Source organism: Mastigoproctus giganteus, chromosome 9 (assembly GCF_048544385.1).
Source record: "Mastigoproctus giganteus isolate SK-2022 chromosome 9, ASM4854438v1, whole genome shotgun sequence".
NCBI lineage: Eukaryota > Metazoa > Arthropoda > Arachnida > Uropygi > Thelyphonidae > Mastigoproctus > Mastigoproctus giganteus.
This window is the reverse complement of record NC_143583.1, coordinates 184462845-184484427: the sequence shown is the minus strand read 5'-3', so window position 1 is coordinate 184484427 and position 21583 is coordinate 184462845. Positions and strand designations below refer to the sequence as shown.

Here is a 21583-nt window from a genome sequence, read left to right as displayed (position 1 = left end):
TGATGGACCCTCGTGTTAATTTCTTCGAGGGCATATACCCTACACCTCAAAGTCTCATCAGAATGCTGAGTTGGTGCCTAATTTCTTCAGTCTTTGCACCTAGCACACAAAAAGACATCCACCTTGGCTAGATGCAAAGACTGAAGAAATTAGGCACCAACTCAGCATTCTGATGAGAGTTTGAGGTGTATGGTATACGCCCTCGAAGAAATTAACATGAGGGTCCATCAAGCTCTCAGCTACCCAACTCAATGTCAGAGCTCACTCCTGTGCTTGCGTTGGTGAATCACCCTGTTTGGTTCTCCCGTGAGCCACAGTACTACCGCTACTTTATGCTCACTGCTTTGCTGCTCTAGTCTGGGTCATGATTCCGTTTAAGTATAATTTAATTAACAATGAAATTTAATAAGATTAATAAATTTTACTGATTAATTGATAATGCTATACTAATCTACGAGATTTCTAATATAGTGCTACATATTTTGCTATTTTGTTTTACGTTAAACCTTATGCTGTGAAGTTTGGGATTTACTTTGTGCTATTCCGTATCATATAACAATGTCGGCAATTTACAAACGGTACGATCTACAGACACTAGGTGTTGACTTTCAAAATCACTATCTTAATTCAAATAAACCAAGGAGTTTGACTAAGACTATAAAGCTACTTATAAAAAATAATGTAGTATAACAATTAAGTCAATAAAACTGCTAAATATAAAATCTTAGCATTTGCCAGAGCTTCAAAAATCTTGTCCACCATGGTAAAAACCTTGTACCCAGGACCCTATTCTATTGTGATATAAACAAATTTATTCGTACATTGTCTCTCATAATTCAGTACCAAATATGTTCAAGGGAATGAATTGGTTGAGGAAATTGGTATTTGTCTATTGTAAGTGCATATGTAACGATGTCTACTGAAGCATTTGCAAATCCATATATCAGTTTCAATGTTTTATAATGTTAAGTTAGACTTGCCTGAACTTACACTTGCAAGTACTAGTAAATCTAATGGGCTGAATTCATTGGTTAACATCATTAACACTTCCTTAGGTTTTTTTTTTTTTTCCAGGGATTCCAAATTTATCTCATTAAATCTGAAAAGCAAGAGCAACCTTGAAAATACAACGATGCAGATAATTATCAAATTACTCTATAAATGTAATTGTCATTACATCAGTGTATATGTACCAATTATGTGTATATAGACATTGAAATGATATAAATCCATGTACCACCTTCAATGTTTTAAAATGAATGGTTGAAATATATGAAGTCAGGTATGAAGTTTTCTGAGCAGTGCAAAAATGCTGCAAGAATAGCTCATGGTGTCTTGTCAATGATATACAGAAATTTTGCTAGCAGGGATAAGGAGGTGATTGTTCCCTTGTTTAAGGCAATGGTCAGGCCACACCTTGAGTACTGTATACAGGTCTGAAGGCCTCATTTTAGGAAAGATGTAGAGCTGCTGGAATGAGTACAGAGAAGGGTAACGAGATTGATGAGGGGAACAAAGGGTTGGTATTACCAAGAAAGGCTTTGTTCTGCAAATTGCAGCTTCTGGAGACTAGGAACCTGCGAGGTGATCTAATTGAGGTGTATATGGCCTTGAATGGATTGAGCAAGCTCAATGCTAATGGGATTCTTTCTCTTGCTCAGATTACTCACATGAGGGAGCATAAATTCAAATTGAAGAAAGACAATTCTAGAATAGATGTGCTGAAATTCGCCTTTAGCCAGTAGCTGGTTGTTAGTAGGAACAAACTTCCATCTGTTGTAGTCACCATTCATTTTCAATGCACTGCAGGATGAAGGCCTCTCTAGTAACTTTCCAGTTCCTTCTGTTTTGTGCAATGGCCATCCACTTACTACCCATGAACTCGTGAATTTCATCTGTCCATTTCTGTCATTGTCTTCCAGCACCTCTTGGTTTACCATTCTGTTATTTTCTTAGTCCATCTATCATGAGTAAACATTAAAAAAAAAAAAAAAAAAAAGACAACGGAACACAATACTCCCATGCATTGGCAATGCATGTTCTGTTATGTCCCCCCCCCCCTTTTTTTTTTTTTTTTTTTTAATTTACTCAATAACAATGCCAATACTAACTTCATATGAGGCATTTGTTCAGACATCTGTCCAGGGACCAGCTATGGTACGGGTTTAGTAACCCCGGACACAGCTATGTTACTCTTCTTCAAAATGCTTTCTACTATCCTTAATTACTACATCTTATTTCTCGTGCACAATTAGGCTGGCCGAAAGCAATATCGAGATGCTATTCCTCTACTAATACTTTTTTCTTCTGATACAAAGTTTAGTGTCTTTTCTACACTACTTTTTCAGTAATTGTCTCCCTTTGCTGGCACTTTGCCTCATTTGTTTATTTACTTACTTCCCCATAACATGGGATGGTTCACTTTGACGACTCCACTTTATTCCCTGTAACACGTGGTTACTTCAACTGATATAAACATTCTGGACAGAGATCTATCGACTTTCTTCCTTGGGTCTCCAGTGTTGCTCGGTAAACACCACACGCAGCTATTTCACAGATTCCAGTCCAAACACACAATAAGTTGGCTTTAACCGGACTTTATCCTGTAATCTACAGTTACTTTTTTAATTTTTGTAATGTATTGGTCTTTTTAATTTCAAAATTTTTCTTCTTTTTCTTTATAAAGTTTTATTGGCTTTTTTTTTTTTTTTTAAATATTTTATTCCTTTCTTTTTGGTCTCTGTCGGGTCGACTATGATTTATACATTATTGTGGTGGCTCCTACAGTTTTGGCTGCCGATCCTTTGAAGAAGTAGTTAAAGCCCTAGGACCCACTACTTTAGGTACCATCGTTTTTATTTTTATGTTAATCAATTTATTTCAGGTTATCTCCTTCACTTTATAAGCCTTCTCAATTTTTCCCTGGTAATTACAATTGATAAGTCAGCATCCCTTCCCTATACACTAAATATAAACAGTCTATATATATATAATTCGTGTTTATTTATTTTTCTGTATTATCCATTTTTTGGATGATGTTGTTGTTGTATGTTTTACGGCGCAACGACAGCTATAGGCCATTATGCACCATTTTGGATGATATTGGCTCAGTTTTTCTTTTACTTTGGATCACCAAGTTTTTGTTGTTGTTTTATCCTCTTGAAAACACTGTACTTTTGAGTAATGGGATACAATTGCAAGTAATAAATACTGTATAATTTTAACACTGCACCAACAGTGTTACACAATTAGTTGTGTAGCATACTTTTAGGGAGAGATCGGGCAGTTTTACTGCCATATGTTTTTTTCAGCATTGATTCAAATGCTGAGAAAATGCAAATCAAGAGTTAGCTCTTTCAAACGGTAAAAGTGTGCCATTATTATGTATTTCTTATACATTGTGTAAAAGTATCAAAGTTGAATAGTATTTAATTACAAAATTATTCTGACATCAAAACTATTTCAAACCTTGTATTTTATAAACACATTTTTCAGCTGATTGTTTTTAATATAACCTTTTGTTAATTTTGACAGGTTCGCTTTTTTGTTCTGGATGAAGCAGTAAGTATTAAGTAATACATAATTGTAATATGTAAAAGTTTTGTTATAGATTTTTATATCAAATGAATAAATAAGAATTCAATACTAATTCTGGAACTCTCTTCAAATAAAGTACTTTCAAAACACCAAAGAGGACTCTGGCATATTTTAATGTGGTGTCTCCCTCCTTTCCTCCCCCTACCTACCTATATTTTGCATATTATAATGACCAGATGAACCAGTGAAGTTATATTCATAAAAGAAAGAGGGGGGAAAAAAAAAATCCTCATTTAGTGCAGCTGTGAGTTGTTTTTTAAACCTCAGTTGTGATTAAAAGTCACAGCCTTATACCCAATTTTAAGTCCATTGTGTATATAAACTGCAATGGAAATGTAAATTACAGCTATTTTTCCTACAAAAAAAAAACGTTTTTCTGGCAGGGAGACAAGGTGGTGATTATCCCACTGTATAAGGCAATGGTTAGGCCACACCTTGAGTAAGCCTCGTTTTAAGAAGGAAGCAGATCTTTTGGAACAGGTGTAGAGAAGACTAAAACTATTAGTCAGGGTCACAAAAGGGTACTCTACAAATTGCAGTGCTTCGAAAGTGGGCACCTGCAAGGCGACCTGATGGAAATGTTAAGGCTTTAAATGAATTTAGTAAACTAAATGCTGATGTCATCCTTACTCTTTCTAAGCTAATATACATAAGTAGACAAATGTAGGAAGACATAAGCAGGAAGGTCTAGATATGCTTAGAGGGGATATACACAAGGGGTGGAAAGGTCCCCATCCCCTTTGGCTGAGGCTGTATAAGGTGAGGTATACTCACAGATCTCACCTTATACAGCCTACCTCATTGGTAGATAAAACCAATTTTTGATAATATGGTGATATCTAAATTTTGTCTAACATATGTACTTTTCATAATATGACTACTGATAATATCAGTACAAGTAGTTAAGACGATTTCATTACAAAACATATGAGACTGGTTTCAATTATATTTTTATATTGTATATACTTCTACAGTTTAAACCCAATACATTTTATACACAGTACACCACTCTAAAAATGATATTTACAATTTAAAAATTGTGTGTGTGACTTCCTTTGGTACATTTTGTCCAGAATGGCACAGTACAACATCCGGCATTAGTCTGCCAACATGCATTCATTTCAGAAACCTTGGTAGCAATATCCATTGACTGATGAAATCATTCCCCCTAGTTATCACTTATTTTGCTAAGGTTTTCAGGAAAGAACTCTAAATGCAAGTGAAAGAAATGAAGTTTAAGTCACATATGACATCCCATTTTTTTATAATTTTCTCATGTCACAGTTGGTAGGATCACAGTCCTTCTCGCACCAGGTGGAAAAGACCTGAATTCGAATCCTGTCGATGATGGGAGGAATTTTTATGGGTCTTTTTACAACTTGGCTGAGTTGTCAGTCTCGGCAGCAAGCAGAAAATCAACCTCAGAACAAATGTAAATTACAACAAACAATATACATGAAGCAACATGACCTTAGTTGCCAATGCTCCTAAAACCCAACAATGACAACATTTCTTTATATGTGCCGACCAAGCTAGCCGGGTAGGTAAAGTGCATGCCTGGCAACCTAAAGGTCGCGGGTTCTATTCCCGCCTCAGGCTTGGATCACAGTAAAATGCAAAAACTTTGGGAGGTGCATTATGGCCATAGAAGCTGATGCACCAACAACTAACAAGGAAAAAAAAAAATCTTTATATGCATTGAATCACACAGTTTCTCAACTCCATCATTGTATTTGTGGTTACCCAAAAAGTTTTCACAAAGCCATTTGGAGGACTGTCTTCTTTTAGTTTATATATTGAGGCATTTTTTCAAAACTTTCATCCTGCAGTAGCTCTCAGATTTGAGAGCCCACAAAGATTCCCTGTTTCATTTTGCATCCCTGACTTTTGGATATTTCTCACTTGAGTAATGAAAGCCTCTCAAACTCACCTTGCCTATCACTTTCACAAAACTCTTCATTAGGAGGACAGATGGAGAGGTGTAAGGAAAATCTTCAGTGACTCCACGAATGGAATATACTGCATGCTACTTGCTCTTGGCTCGTGTGCTTCGTTCAGCCTAGTCACATCTGATATTATGGTCTGCAATAGAACAGTTGTCCCAATAAGCATAGGAAATAACAATATTCTGTGAACCTTCTTTGCATGCCCATTAGCATACCAGTGACTTTGAGGTCATTGCAAATATTCCATTGCTGAGTGCTGTATTGAATTGCTGCGAGTAGTGTCTTCATATTATTGTATGTCTCCTTTAGATGTGAATATACTGGAAAATGAGGATGGTTCACTTTAAGTTCCTGTTATACAAGGGCATAGCTTTCAAACTTTGCTATGCTGAGAAAATGAAGAGGTGCCATTCAAATATAATATATACTCGTGACCATTTCCTAAAGACTCCATTGATATCATGGCAGCAGAGCAGACCATTTGCTGTAAAGAATATCACCAAAACTAGGTTTCTGTTTTGATAGTTACACACTTTAATATTCTTTTTAACCAGTGTTTCTGCTTTGGTCTCAAGGCGAGAAGTTCAGTTTTATCTTTGGAGAGAGCCAGACCTCTAATGAGATCAATTATAAACACCTCTGGCTTCAATGATGTCTCTTTGTCAGGTGTGTGCTTAGGATTGGCTGAAGAGTTCTTAGGTCTCCACCAATCACACTTTCGTCATGTTCCATTTCACCTTCTAAAGAATCTAGTCCATGCTGTGTTCTCATGATTGTTCTTATTGCTGAATCCAGGTTTGGATAAATAATCTTGCATGAATTCGTATTCTCTGCTAAGAAGACAGTTCTTCATATTATAAAAGTAATAATCATCATCATGGTCTTTTATCTCCCTCCATATCTTGAGTATGGCAAACGGCATAGATTTTTTTTTTTTTTTTTTACTTTTGTTCAACCAGTCATGTAATCCATTCAAACAAGTGGTACAAATAATGTGTAGTGCCCATGCCTTATTATTGTCACCTAAAGGACGGGCAAAATATAACTGGTAAATTTTTCAAATATCCATTGTGATTGTATACTGTAGTGATTTATTTAGGAAAGAGCCACACAGCAAAATTTGGAGTAATCTTTACACTTTCAAGGCATGCCAATGAATATGTTTCAGAAACTTGTTACATCTTACTTGAAACAATTTATAATCACATAACTGAAATGAAATAATTTAATTATTTAGTGTACATATATCCATGAGATTACATAAATATTAATGTATAAACAATAAAAATTATATTATGTAATTATGTTCATTGCAAAAATTAGAGATACTAGAGGAAAACCAAAAACGCGTTTGGAATCAGCATTCAAAGATCTGTCTTTGGGGTTAAAGTCAGTGTCTGGGCAGGCCAGTAAAGCTTTTGCATGCTCATGTATTAAAACCAAGTCATACAGGCTGTGCACTATGACAAGGTGCATTGTCATGGTGAAACAGAAAAGGACCTTCCCCATATTGCTGCCACAGTGTAGGAAGAGCAGATTTAGCATTAGCAAGAAAGTAAGCTTATACAGCATCAGCCAAAAAAAAAAAAAAAAAAAAACACAACCCTTATTTCACCCATCCCTTCACTCCAAATGTTTGTCAAGTTCTGCCTTGAATCTATTTAAGCTATCAACTTCTACAACGACAGATGGAAGTTTGTTCCAGCAATCAACCACCTGCTGGGTAAAGGCAAACTTCCACACATCTATCCTACAACAGTCTTTATGCCCACTCAAGCAATTATTCTGAACAAGAGGAAGAAACTCATCAGCATTGAAGATGCTCAAACCATTCAAGGCTTCATACACCTCAATCAGATCATCTCGCAGGTGTCTAGTCTCCAGACACTGTAATTTGCAAAACTTAAGCCTTTCTTCGTAAGAGCAACCCTTTGCTCTGTTCACTAATCTTGTTGCCCTTCTCTGTACTCATTCCAACAGCTCTACATCCTTAAAATGAGGCCTCCATACCTGTATACAGTACTCAAGGTGTGGCCTGACCATTGCCATATACAAGGGGATAATCATCTTATCCCTGCTAGAAAAATTCCTGTATATCATTGACAAGACACCATGAGCTACTCTTGCAGACTGTCTGCACTGCTCAGAAAACTTCATATCCTGCACAATTACCCCCCAGGTCCTTTTCATTCTCTACCACTGTCAGTGTGATACCACAGAGTTGATACGTTATCAACTTCTGGGATTACTGCTTCCCATATGTAGTACTTTACATTTGTCAATGTTAAACTTCATTTGCCACCTCTCAACCCATCTGCTCAACTTTTATAGATCCTGTTGCAGCAGTGTACTGTCATTAGTGTCATTAACAACCCTGCCAACCTCCGTATCGTCTGTAATCTTGGACATTAAGATATACCATCATTAAGACATACCTGATATGCCATCATCAATATCATTTATAAATACAGAAAGCAACAATGGACCCAACACTGAACCCTGAGGGACTCCACTAATAACATTAGTCCACGAACAGCAGTGTCCATTGATTACCACTCTCTGTCTTCTCCCACTCAACCATCCCTTTATCCATAGCAGCAATTTGCCTCCAATGCTCCAATTTGTGCAGCAGTCTTCCATGTGCAACAGTATCAAAGGCCTTTCTAAGATCCAAATATATATGATATCAAAGTTATTCTTTGCATCCAGTTCCTTTGTGACTACATCATAGTATCCAATCAAATTTGTCAGACAAGACTTCCCCGTAACAAACCCATGCTATGTCCGAGCTATAACTGAAGTCTTGTCTAGATGATCCTGCAATGCTTCTTTAACCAGTGACCCCATTAATTTCCCTGGAACAGAAGTTAAACTAACAGGTCTGTAATCACTTGTCTCCCTTTGATCCTTTGTGGATTGGGGTCACATTTGCACACATCCAGTCCATGGGTACCTCCCCTGAGTCCAGGGAAGCCCTCCTTTGGCTAAGGGTTTCTGCCTCCTTTAATATAACTGGATAGATTCCATCCATCCCAGGTGCCTTTCTTATGTTTATCTTCAACAATTTCTCCTCCACTTTACTCTCAGTTATTACAAGATTATCTAGCTTACTGCCAGAGTCGAATACACTTCTGGCATTCCCCTCCCTGAATAACTCCTCATGTGTGAATGTAGATGCAAAATATTCATTTAGTTTTTGTTAGCTACATGAGCAGGATCATCAACAGTTGAACCATCGATATCAAGTGGACCAAGCTGATTCATCTCCTTCCTTCTAGAGTTTACATAAGTAAAGAACTCTGCTGTTTTTCTTTGCATCCTTTGCCAAAGATTTCTTGTAATCTGCCTTCACCTGCCCAACCTCCTTTGTAACTTGGTTACAGACCAGCTTATATCTATCATAGGCTTCTGTGTCACGTGTTAATTTATATGTATCCCATGCATTTTTCTTCTCTGTCACGTGTCTTATTAATTCATCTGACATCCATTTAGGCCTAAACCTTGAACAATAATTCTTAGTTGGTATGAAAAGCCTAGTAGCTTCCAAGATTATTTCTTTGAATGCTTCCCATTTTGAATTTACTGTTGGTAACATCATCATCAGATGGTCCCACCGTATAGAATTTAAATACTGTCTCAGACCACCGTAGTCACCTTTATGGAAGCAAAAACCCTTCCCTTTACCCTTGATGGAAATTACCTTTTTGAATAAATCCCACTTCAGCACACTGTGATCACTGCCACCTAGTGGTTCCTTTATCTGCTGGTTCTTGATGCATGAAGAATCACTACTGATAATCAGATCAAGAGTATTACTCCCTCTAGTTGCCTCCCGAACATGCTGCTGTTGAAAACAATCATTCAATAAATTTACAAAAGCCTTGCTAGTGTGTGAGTGACCAACCCACAAATTCCAGTCAATCTCTGGGAAATTAAAATCACCCAAATTTAAGACACTCTGATTTACTGGCCCACTCTATTTCTCTGCACAATTGCTCATTATCTCATACTCATCAGATTCATTTGGCCTATAACACACACCTGCTCTCATTTTCCCTTTCCAAGTGCTTATTATTATTATTAGCTATATGGTGCAAGGAAGCCTAAGGCTTATGCTGCACCAGTCAAAGAAAAAAAAAAAAAAAATCCCGAATTACTCTGAGAGAGAGAGAGAGAGAGAGAGAGAGAGAGAGAGAGAGAGAGAGAGAGAGAGAGAGAGAGAGAGAGAGAGAGATATAGCATTGGTGTACATGCAAGTATACATGCACCTGTTTCTACTCTTAGTTACCCTAACACAGCCCATGTATTTACTTGTTCCACTATGACTCTCAGCAGTCCTGGAAATCTCCACTGCCTTACTTTCCAGGCTGCTGCTCAATTGCATTTCATTAGAAGTAGTGCAAGAATCACTTTTACCTCTGCCAGTGGCTACTGTTAATCTATTAATCCGTGTATCCCCCCCCCCCAAGCTAGCAGTTTGGGAATTTCTGAATGGTGTGAGTGGGGCCCATTCCCAGCATTTTAATGGCGCAATCGATCGGTTATGTATTTTAAAGTTGCTTAATTTTTGATTTAATTACAGTCGGACCTCTGTTTAATCAACTTCTTTATACCGAATTTTTTTAAATTCCCTTTGGTAATTACATTTAAAATACATTAGTTTCTATACAACGAAAATAATTTCCCTGTAACGAACAGATTAGGAGAGACAACTTTGTATGCATTGTTCTCACCTCTGGCCTTTAGGTAATTAGAAAGCACAAATTAAGGGTGAAATGGATTACCGTTTCACAACGTTAGTGGTGTCCGTAAAACTTATGCAACCACATTCCTTGAAGTCGTGCTAGTCAATATGCTTTCCATAGCCAGTCAGAGGATTAAGAAGATTCCTGACATGGATAATAGCCTCTGGTCAACCTGTATTGTGGTTCCCCTTTGCTCCGACAAACGGGCGTATGTTTTTCGGAGAAGTGAGTGATACATGCCTTCCAGTAAATTTCTCTTGTCTATGTTTACATGGTCACAGTAGCTGAATATCTGAGTGATCCCTATATTTTGCACGGTATTCAAAGAATTAGTGACAGTAGCAACGTAGTGGGGGCTTAATTGAGGTATTAAGCCCCCACTACGATACAGGATATTAACTAAGATATTATATAAACTTTACAAATATGAAATATTGGCCGATTTTGAAATTTCGTTGAGGCTTTCATTATGTAGAAAACATTCTAAAATATAATGGCATACAGGCAATAATTAAAAAAAACTGTATTACCAATCTCCAAAAAACTGGCACGAATTAAAGATGATTGCTAAAGAACTTGATGTGGACTACAAATATCGGTCGTGGTGTTCAGGCTACGAAGAGCAGCTTGTAGCTTGTGGATGGTAATTGTGGGTTAAGGGAATTATCCTGCATTTTGAATGTTTGCACACTTTTAAAATCTGGAATTTCTTAACCATTTAGCACTAATGATCGACATCCTACAGATTCACTATAGTAAAAGGAGATAAATTAATTATTCGAACTCTCAATGTTATTGTTATGAAAAATTCTGAAGGAAAATATGAAGCTAAAATTGAGAGCATGTTGAAGTGGAAAGAATTTGAAGGAATCAAAATTGAAAGTAAGAACAGTAAAATTACCTTGTAACAAGTTATTAAATGCATTGTTTTATCCTTAAAGGATAAGTTATTAATGCAACAGGGTGATTTTAAATTAAATAAAGAAAATAATCATACCATTGAAAGAAATTTCTACCAGAAATCGTGGAATTTGAAAGAACTTTTGTCTCGGTGGCAAGACTGAAAACCGAATAAGAAATTTGTTTTCTGATAAAATATGAAATAAAAATTAATGATTTTAGAGATTTTGTTGAAGACAGTTTATCTTTAAAATCGAGTGAAATTCCCTTTACAATTAAAGCCAGAAATATCTTTGAAACCATTGCGATTAGCAGTGCTGAAGTTGAGTGAGCTTTCAGCATAATGAATAATATCATGTGAATGAATGAATAATGTTGAAAATTAAACACATTGAAGATTATAATGACCATACATCTAAATGGAAAACCATTGCTTCAATTTGATCCGGATCGTTATGTCAATATTAATAAAGAAGTAAATTTCATATGGCAATTTTTAGAAGAAATTTTTATTGAATATTTGTGCAATAATTGTTTCATGTAATCTGTGATTTTTGTGTACCTTTTCTAGAACAGTTTGTTTTTTATGTATATTTGTTTTTATATTCTAGAATGTTTTGTGATAATTCACTATTTGTAATATGGGAAATATTTTTGTTATTTTTTATTCGCAATATTAAAATTTTATCATGAAAAAAAATGTATCCATTATATTTCCCTAGTTTAAAAAAAAAAGAATAAAAAGTCAAGCACGTGCAGTAGATGGTTTTATGTGAAACATCCTTTGCATTGCCATGCGACGTCATATTATTCAAAAAGTTAGAACTCAAGATATCGTACTGATCACAAAAAATGCATCACGCACTCTAATCTAATCATATTACTAGTGAATGTTCCACACAGACTAATGGTCTGAGCGTGGCGTGGGAAGCACCCCTGGCAGACGCCGCAGGTGACGTCACTTCCATGACCGATCAAATTTACTCGGTAGGTACCCCCCCCCCCCACAGGATGTTTCACATCAAAAAGTCGGCAAAAGTGCAAGCCCATTGTTAAAATATTCACAGCTCACCACTGCATGCACCAGACACTAACTTGTATAGGTTGTAGCAGTCTATGGCTATCATGGGTACCAATGTCACTGTGAGACAGTGTCTGCACCTTTCATGAGCACATCAGTACCAACACTGGACCAGACCACTGAAGTGGAACTCTGATGTCTGGCCTCATGAATCCATTTCCAACTCTACCATGCTGATGGTGGTACCACCATCAGCATGGTTATATGGCACCAGTGCCACCAGGTGCCATATAACCATGGCACCTGGTGGCACAGTTGGTGTTCAGCAGGCTGGAGGTGGTCATGTTATGGTGTAAGGACTGTTTTCTTGGCATTTTCTGGGTTCTCTGATCACTGTTGATCAACAGCTCGATGGGGGCCACCTACCTTTCTGTTGTCACTGACCAAGTACACCCTTCATGATGACTGTATCCAGACAGCTCAGCACCTATCAACAAGACAACTTGCTATGTCACAAGGCCCAACAGGTTTCAGGAAAATGGCAGTAAATTTTCGGTCCTCCTGTGGCTGCCCCCTCCACCTCCAATCTCAGTCCAACTGAGCATGTTTGGGATCTACTGGAAAAGGACAATCCACCCGACAATATGTGGGCATTACTAGACTCGTGTAACAAATGGGTATCACTACCCTGGTATACCCCACAATACCACATGGAGTCTGCCAAAACATGTGCAGGCTGTATTATAAGCAAAAGGTGGCCTCAAGAGGTATTAGGTAGGTGCCACTAATGCAAAGCCAGTTCAGTATAAAAATTGAGAAAATAATTTTAAAATACAGTTTGGTACATTTCATAATGAACACAATTTACCCATTACATGTGTGACTTTCATTAATTGATTTACTTTTTATTGGATTGCTATTTCTGTATATATTTTTGTATTAAAATGGATGTACATTCAATCTTAAACAGATTTTTACTTCTAAGTTGGCAGGTATGTTTATAGAAGCAGGATTTTTAAAATTTCAAACCAAAATTGCTTAAGTGCATAAACACAAATTATGAATTTTCGAACAGTTTAGTTATAAAATTGTTTAAAAAATAATGCCCAATGAACTATTAAATGAATTACTAGTTAAATTTTCCTACTATTTTTTAATTTTTCTATAAATACCTGAATTGTTTTTATACTTTCCATATTTCATATAACACTTTTTTTTGCATAATAATAAAATTTATAAGTAAAGCTTAATTTATAAATTAAGCTGATATATTTACTAGCAACAATCATATGAATATACATTAATTTTTATGATTTTAAGGATGGGTTACTCAGTCAAGGGCACAGTGATTTAATTAATCGAATGCATCAACAGATTCCAAAAATTACATCTGATGGAAAGAGACTACAAGTGAGTAAATTAATATATTCTCTTATTTCATAGGTTATTAAAACATTTTATTTTATATATACAAATATTTTTATCATAGATATATATAAATATTTTTATCTCATATATATAACCATACAAATAAATTAGAATGAGAGTTAAATAAAAAAATAAAATAATGCCAACAATATGGCAAGACAAGAGTGAAAAGGTCAAAATTAAACTTAAGAATCAAACAAAACAGCGAGGGAAGAAAGGGGTAACAAGAGTAAAAATATTGCAGCAGAAAATCTCTAAGATAATTTAGAACATCTAATTATAAGAATAATAAATAATAATTCATTAAATTTTGAAAGTCAATTAAAATAGAAATTTAACGGTGCCCCCTCTGACAGGCACCAGGTCCAAATTTATGTGAAATATCACCAACCGAGATTGGTGATATTTCACATAAATATTATCATTTTTTTTGTTTTATTTTACTACAGTAAAATAAAACAAAAATAAACCAAAAAATAGACTGACCATTATGCCCTATCTCAACAGAGGACCACAAGGCCAATAATGGTCAGGGAATCGCTGCATTTCGATCGCTAGACAAATCGCCACAAAGGCGAGTCGATCGGAAGATTAAAATTTCTATTTTAATTGGCTTTCAAAATTTCAACCTCCTTTGTGACTTGATTACAGACCAGCTTCTATCTACCATAGGCTTCTGTGTCACCTGTTAATTTATGTATCCCATGCATTTTTCTTCTCTGCCACGTCTCATTAGTTTATCTGACATCCATTTAGGCCTAAATCTTGAACAATATTTCTTTGTTGGTATGAAAAGCCTAGTAGCTTCCAAGATTATTTCTTTGAATGCTTCCCATTTTGAATTTGCTGTTGGTAACATCATCATCAGTTGGTCCCACCGTATAGAATTTAAATACTGTCTCAGACCACCGTAGTCACCTTTCCGAAATGCGAAAATTTATTTTTATTTTGTTACACAGAGCATTAATAAAACTACAATAAATAAATTAGCTTTCGGCTGGGTGGCAGCCTTCATCGGATTAAAATACTTGAATGGCAGTTGGAATAGAGATGCACTGCCAGGATGGTGCGTGAGGCACGTGGTTAATTGTTTCTTGATGTTTGTGGCTGTGACGTATGGTGGTGACGTGGCCAGCATTTGTCTATGGATAGAATTACTGACTCTGTGATGGGGTTAACTTGACAACCGCGGTGTCCGAGCATTTTATATTTAGCGATTCCAACCAGGTACGCCTCAGGTAATGGTGGGACCTGTCCACAACCACGACATCGCGGTGTGGGTCGATGTCGTGGTGGGTTGTCCAGACATGCTCGGCGATAGCTGAGTGTTCTACATCTGCCAAACGGATCGCCCTTTTATGTTCTGAGAGACGTTTCTCGAGTCGACGTCCAGTCTCTCCAAAGTAGCAGCTCGTGCAGTCACGGCAAGAGAAGCGATAGACCAAACCACTCTATAGAAGGGTGGGGACAGGTGTTTATATGTTGGAAAGGAGAGAACGCAGTTTCTTGCCTGGGAGTTGGATGCACTTTATCCCATGCGATTTTAGGATTCTACCGATCTGCTGTGACAGGTTGGGGTAGTATGGGATGAATGCCCTCGTGGATGACTCGTCACTGTTGGCGTTGCTGTTGATCGTCACGTTGTCGCGTGCTTGTAGATCACACCTGTCAAGGACGTCGATGGGGTAGCCACACCAAGTAAGGTCTACTTTGACTCTGGTGATCTCTTTGCGTCTTTCATCTGCGGAGCTGGAGTGTGTCCAGGCGCGAGTTAGCAAGGTTCGGGCAGTTGAGAGGAGGTGGCCCCGTGCGTGTGCTGACTGGAAGTTGGTAAATTGGCCAGCACACATAGGCTTACGATAAACTGTCGTCTTCAAGCATGTGTCTTCACGCCGGACAAGTGTATCTAGGTATGGTATAGAGTTGTTCGACTCCAGCTCAATCGTGAATTTTATGAAGGGCGATAGTGAGTTGAGGTAGGTTAGGAGTCGCTGACCTGAGTCTCTAGGGATGACTACGAACACATCGTCTACATAGCGACACCAAAAGGCGATGTGATCTGGTGCGTGTGTAAACGCACGTCCCTCTAACTCCTCCATCACGATGTTTGCTGTGACCGAGCTGACAGGGGAACCCATGGCTGTGCCATGTATCTGCTGGTAGATCGAGTCATTAAACATGATTGCACCCCCTGTTAAGCACAGTCTGAGGGCGGCGGAAATTTCATCGGGCTTCAGTCTAGTTCTGTCGCTAAGGGTTCCATCATTATCCAAGAGTTGTTTTGCACAAGAGATGGCAAGTTCCACTGGGATGGAGGTAAAGAGTGATACGACATCGAACGATGCCATGACTTGATCTTGCGAGATGGATATAGTGCGGATCCTTTCTATGAACTCAACACTGTTGGAGACGGTGTAGGTGGTCTTGCCAACTAGAGGAGAAAGAAGTCTCGAGACAAATTTAGACAGCTCGTAAGTCGGTGATCCACAGCAGGATACAATAGGTCTTAGTGGTGTGCCTTCTTTGTGCACCTTCGGCAGGCCGTAAAACCGTGGGATCTGACACCCGGAGGCACGGAGGTGATTACGGGTTGACTGTGTGATTTTTCTCTTGCTCTTTCTCTTTCTCTTGCACAAAGAAGGCAGAGAAATACAGAGAAATAGAGTGGGCTAGTAAATCGGAATGTCTTATAATGGGGGATTTTAACTTCCCAGATATTGACTGGAACTTGTGGGTTGGGCACTCACACACTAGTCAGACTTTTGTGGATTTATTGGATGATTGTTTTCTGCAGCAGCATGTTCGAGAGGCAACCAGAGAAAGTAATACTCTTGATCTGGTTATCAGCAGTGATCATTCATGTATTAGGAATTTGCAGATAAAAGAACCACTAGGTGGCAGTGATCACAGTGTACTGACGTGGTATTTACTTAAAGATTTAATTACCATCAGGGGTAAAGGAAAGGGTTTTTGCTTCCGTAAAGGCGAGTACAGTGGTCTCCGACAGTTTTTAAATTCTGTACAGTGGGATCAACTGACGATGTTACCAACAATAAATTCTAAGTGGGAAGCATTCAAGGAATTAATCGTGGAAGCTACCAAAAGTTTCATACCTATTAAGAAATATTGTTCAAGGTTTAGGCCTAAATGATTGTCAAATGAACTAATGAGACTCGTAACAGAGAAGAAAAATGCATGGGATGCATATAAATTATCAAGCGACTCAGAAGCCTATGGCAGATATAAGTTAATCTGTAATCAGGTCACAAAGGAGGTTCGGGAGGCGAAGGCAGATTATGAGAAATCCTTGGCAAAAGATGCTAAGAAAAACAGCAAGGATTTCTTTACTTATATAAACTCTAAAAGGAAGGGGATGAATCTGATCGGTCCACTTGACATCGATGGTTCGACTGTTGATGATCCTGCTCAGATAGCAAACAAACTGAATGAGTATTTTGCATCTACATTCACACGTGAGGAATTATTAAGGTTTGAAAATGGCAGAAGGTTATCAAATTGTAGCAAGATACTTAATGATTTTGTAATAACTGAGAGCAAAGTGGAAGAGAAATTGTTGAAGTTAAATGTAAGAAAAGCACCTGGGGTGGATGGGATCTATTCAGTTATATTAAAGGAGTCTTGTCTAGATGATCCTGCATTGCAGGATCATCTAGACAAGACTGCAGCAATAATTCAGACACAGCATGGGTTTGTTAAGGGAAAGTCTTGTCTGACAAATTTGATAGGATATTATGATGTGGTTACAAAGGAACTGGATGCAAAAAATAATTTTGATATCATATATTTGGATTTCAGGAAAGCTTTTGACACTGTTGCACATGGAAGACTATTGTACAAATTGGAGCAGAATGGTATTAAGGGTAAGTTGCTACAATGGATAAAAGGATGGTTAAGTGCGAGAAGACAGAGAGTGGTAATCAATGGGTGCTGCTCTTCTTGGACTAATGTTATTAGTGGAGTCCCACAGGGTTCGGTGTTAGGTCCACTGTTGTTTTGTATATTTATCAATGATATTGATGAAGGTATATCAGGCTTAATGTCGAAGTTTGCAGATGATACAAAGGTTGGCAGGGTTGTTAATGACAGTAATGGCAGTGTGCTACTGCAACAGGATCTGGATAATTTGTGCAGATGGGCTAAGAAGTGGCAACTGAAGTTTAACCTTGACAAATGCAAAGTACTGCACATGGGTAGAAGTAAACCCAGAGAAATGTACCAACTGTGTGGTGCTACACTTAAGGTGGTAGAAAATGAAAAAGACCTGGGAGTAATTGTGCAGGCAGATATGAAGTTTTCTGAACAATGCAGACAGGCTGCCAGGGCAGGTCATGGGGTTTTGTCAATGATATATAGGAATTTTGCTAGCAGGGAAAAGGAGGTGATTATCCCTCTGTATAAGGCAATGGTCAGGCCACGCCTTGAGTATTGCGTACAGGTCTGGAGGCCTCATTTTAGGAAGGATGTAGATTTACTTGAGTGTGTACAGAGAAGGGCAACAAGATTGGTGAGGGGAATGAAGGGATCCTCTTACCAAGAGAGGCTTAAGTTCTGCAAATTGCAGTGGCTGGAGACTAGGCACCTGCGCGGTGATTTGATTGAGGTATATAAGGCCTTGAATGGGTTGAGCACGCTGAATTCTGATGGGATCCTTCCACTTGTTCAGATTACGAACCTAAGGGGGCATAAATTCAAATTAAGAAAAGACAGATGTAGAATAGATGTGTGGAAATTTGCCTTTAGCCAGCGGGTGGTTAATTGCTGGAACAAACTTCCATCTGTCGTTGTGGAAGTTGATAGGTTGAATAAATTTAAGGTGGAACTGGACAGGCATTTGGAGGGAATGGTGTGATTTTTTTTTTTTTTTTTTTTTTTTTTTTTGGCTGATGATGCATAAGCTCATACATTTGCTTTCTTGCATCACATGCTACTACTACTACTTTCCAAATTCCAATTCTGCATTTCTTAGATCTGTGTGACACCACATCTCTGATATTCCAACAATATCTGCCTTTGATGTCCTGATCAACATCTGAAGTTCATCAAATTTATTTACCAACTCCTAGCATCAGTGTACACACAAGAATACATACACCTCTTCTTATTCTTAGCTACTCAAACACAGCCCATGTACTTACTTGTTCCGCAATGACTTCCAGCAGTCTCTGAAATCCCCTGTACCTTGTTTTCCAGCATGCTACTCATTCCAATAGAAGCACTGCAAGAATCACTTTTATTTCTGCGAGCGGCTACTGTTAATCTATTAGTCCATGTATCTGCCCAAGCTAGCAGTTTTCTGACCCACCTAACACTGCCTTGATAGCATCACCAAATATTCTTGCACCCTTTGTATTTAACTGTATCCCATCCCTGTAGAAGCTGTCTCTCCTGTTAACAAGCACAAACCAGGCTGAGAAAAATTGTATCCCTTGAGCCTTGCACAATCTCTCATGGCCGAACTGATTGACAAGGCTCTCATCATATACTCCCTCCAATCATCTCTGGGCAGAATTGCAGACACTTTCAAATTTAACCCTAACTTATGGCTTTTTTTAACATCTACTCTTAATATCATTAGTGCCAACATGTACAACAATATCACCTTTTGTGCCCTTAAAAGATATCTGCTCTACAACATCAACCTTTGCCCCTTGGCAGACATATCTTGGTCCTGTTCCACCTGTCCTTGCACAATATATTCCCCGTTTCCCTGACAATAGATACACCATCAACAACTAGTTCTTGTGAAACCAGTGCATTCTGCCTTGGGGATTGCCTCTGTGTTTCCTGATGTTCAAGTGCCACCTCTGGCATTGATTTGAGGAGCTGAGAGCTTGATGGGCCCCTCAACTTAAATCCTTCGAGGGCATCTACTCTATTCTTCAAGCTCTCATATAAGCCCATAACAATACTGGGTTGGCACCTGATTTCCTCACACTCCTTACATCAAGCACACACAAAGCACATTTCCCTTGGCAATATCATGTCCCATTCCTGAATTATCCACAAACATCAAACAAGCAGTACATTTCAAAAGGCTGTGATTCAGAGGACAACCCCCCCCTCAGTTCTCCCCTGAGCCACAGCACTCCCACTAGCTTGAGCCTTCTGCTTTGCTGCGCTGGTCTGAGGCACGATTTCAATTAAAATTTCAAATTCAATACAATTAAAAATAACACTAAACTTATATCCCAATGCAGTTATAACAGTATATACAGGAACTCCCCGACTTACGTAATACTCGACTTACAGAAATTCGACTTTACTCCCGGCCCTAGCAATCTTAAAAAATTGTGGAAACGTATTTTGAATCCCGTAGACATAAATGGAGGTATCGTGAAAATATCGTTATGTAAATCCGATAACTTTTTTTTTTTTTTTTTTGTAATTCATTCCAAGTCCTTGGAAGTTGAAAATTTCGCTATATTACTAAGCTATTTATCTCTCTAAAACATCATATTTATAATGGAAATTGCACTACCTTTCATTGTTATCATATGTTCCCGTTATAAGAATCAATTTTGTGATATTTTTCTAAAGCACGTTTCTGGAGTTTACGACCATAAAACAATTTGCACTTTCTGATTTATTGGGCTTTTCTGTTTGTTCATCTAATTATAAATGGGTAGTGAGCTCGATCTTATTGCATTTGCGATAATACCGATAACTGCAATTGTGTGGGTTTTTACGCTATTATTATGAAATGTGTTCCCCTTCACTGAAATCTTCATTCATATAAAAAACAAATTTTCAGAAACTTCTCTTCATTCCTATTTACGTATTACAATGATGAAGGGAAAGCGACCAATGGAAAGTGCAAGTGGTGGTAGTGCCAGGAAATGAAACAAAATTGATTTAGAAATGAAGATGATTAATTAAGAAGCAGGACAAAGTTGGTCATCTATTGCAAGGAAATTAGGTCTCACTGCTTCAACAGTGAATACTATTTTAAAGGACAGTGTGCGTATAAAGGAACATGTCAAAGGATCAACGCACTTAAGATCAACAGTGATCACAAAACAGTGTTCAGGTGCTATATTGAAGATGAACAGCTGTTAATAATATGGATCGAAAATCAGAAGCGAAGTGCCCCTTAGTCTAATTCAGAAGCAAGTGCCCCTTTAGCTTGAATGGGCGAGTGCCCATTCAAGCAAAAGCAACAAGTATTTATAAAGATATTAAGAATAAGTACGGCGAACCCCAACACAAGTTTGTGGCAAGCAACGGGTGGTTTAATAGGTTCAAGCATCATGCTGGTTTCCACAACGTTAAAGTATGCAGTGAAGTCGCCAGTGTGCCAATTCTGCACCTGCAGAGAAATATTGTGATGTTTTGGAAAAAATTGATGAAGGCGGCTATTCAACGTAGCAAATTTTTTACGTTGACTAGACTGCTCTGTATTGGAAAAAAATGCCAGATCGAACATACATTGCCAAAGAGTAAAATGCAATGCCAGGTTTTAAGACGTCAAAAGATAGGGCCATGCTCTTGCTTGTGGCTAATGCAGCGGGATATTACAGGTTAAAACCACTGCTTGTGTACCATTATGGAAATCCTCGTGAATTTAAGGGCATCAATAAAGCCACCCTACCCGTGCATTTCTGATCGAAACAGAGCGTGGATAACAATATATCTCTTTGAGGATTGGTTTAAATGCTGCTTCATTCCCACGGTTGAAAAATATTCTAAAGACAACGACGTTCCTTTCAAGATTTTGCTTCTATTAGATAATGCTCCTGGACATCCTACGCATCTAGATGATTTCAATTCGAATGTGAGAGTCATGTTTTCACTGCCAAACACAACTTCACTCATCCAACCTATGGATCAGGGTGTTATTTCGAATTTAAAAGCATACTATTTACACATAACATTTGCTCAGGCATTGTCTGCGGTAGACAGTGGGAAAAATTTTACGTTAAAAGACT

At 37.9% G+C, this 21583-nt stretch overlaps 1 protein-coding gene across 1 annotated transcript in view; it reads left to right on the top strand.

Moving 5' to 3' along the window:
• The window catches only part of Ddx1 (ATP-dependent RNA helicase Ddx1), a 339750-nt gene that overhangs the window by 192373 nt on the left and 125794 nt on the right, over nt 1-21583 (top strand). The window contains exons 18-19 of the mRNA XM_090381389.1: nt 3535-3561; nt 13530-13619. Of these exons, the coding sequence (XP_090237515.1) occupies nt 3535-3561; nt 13530-13619 (117 nt within the window). The remainder of the gene's footprint in view (nt 1-3534; nt 3562-13529; nt 13620-21583) is intronic.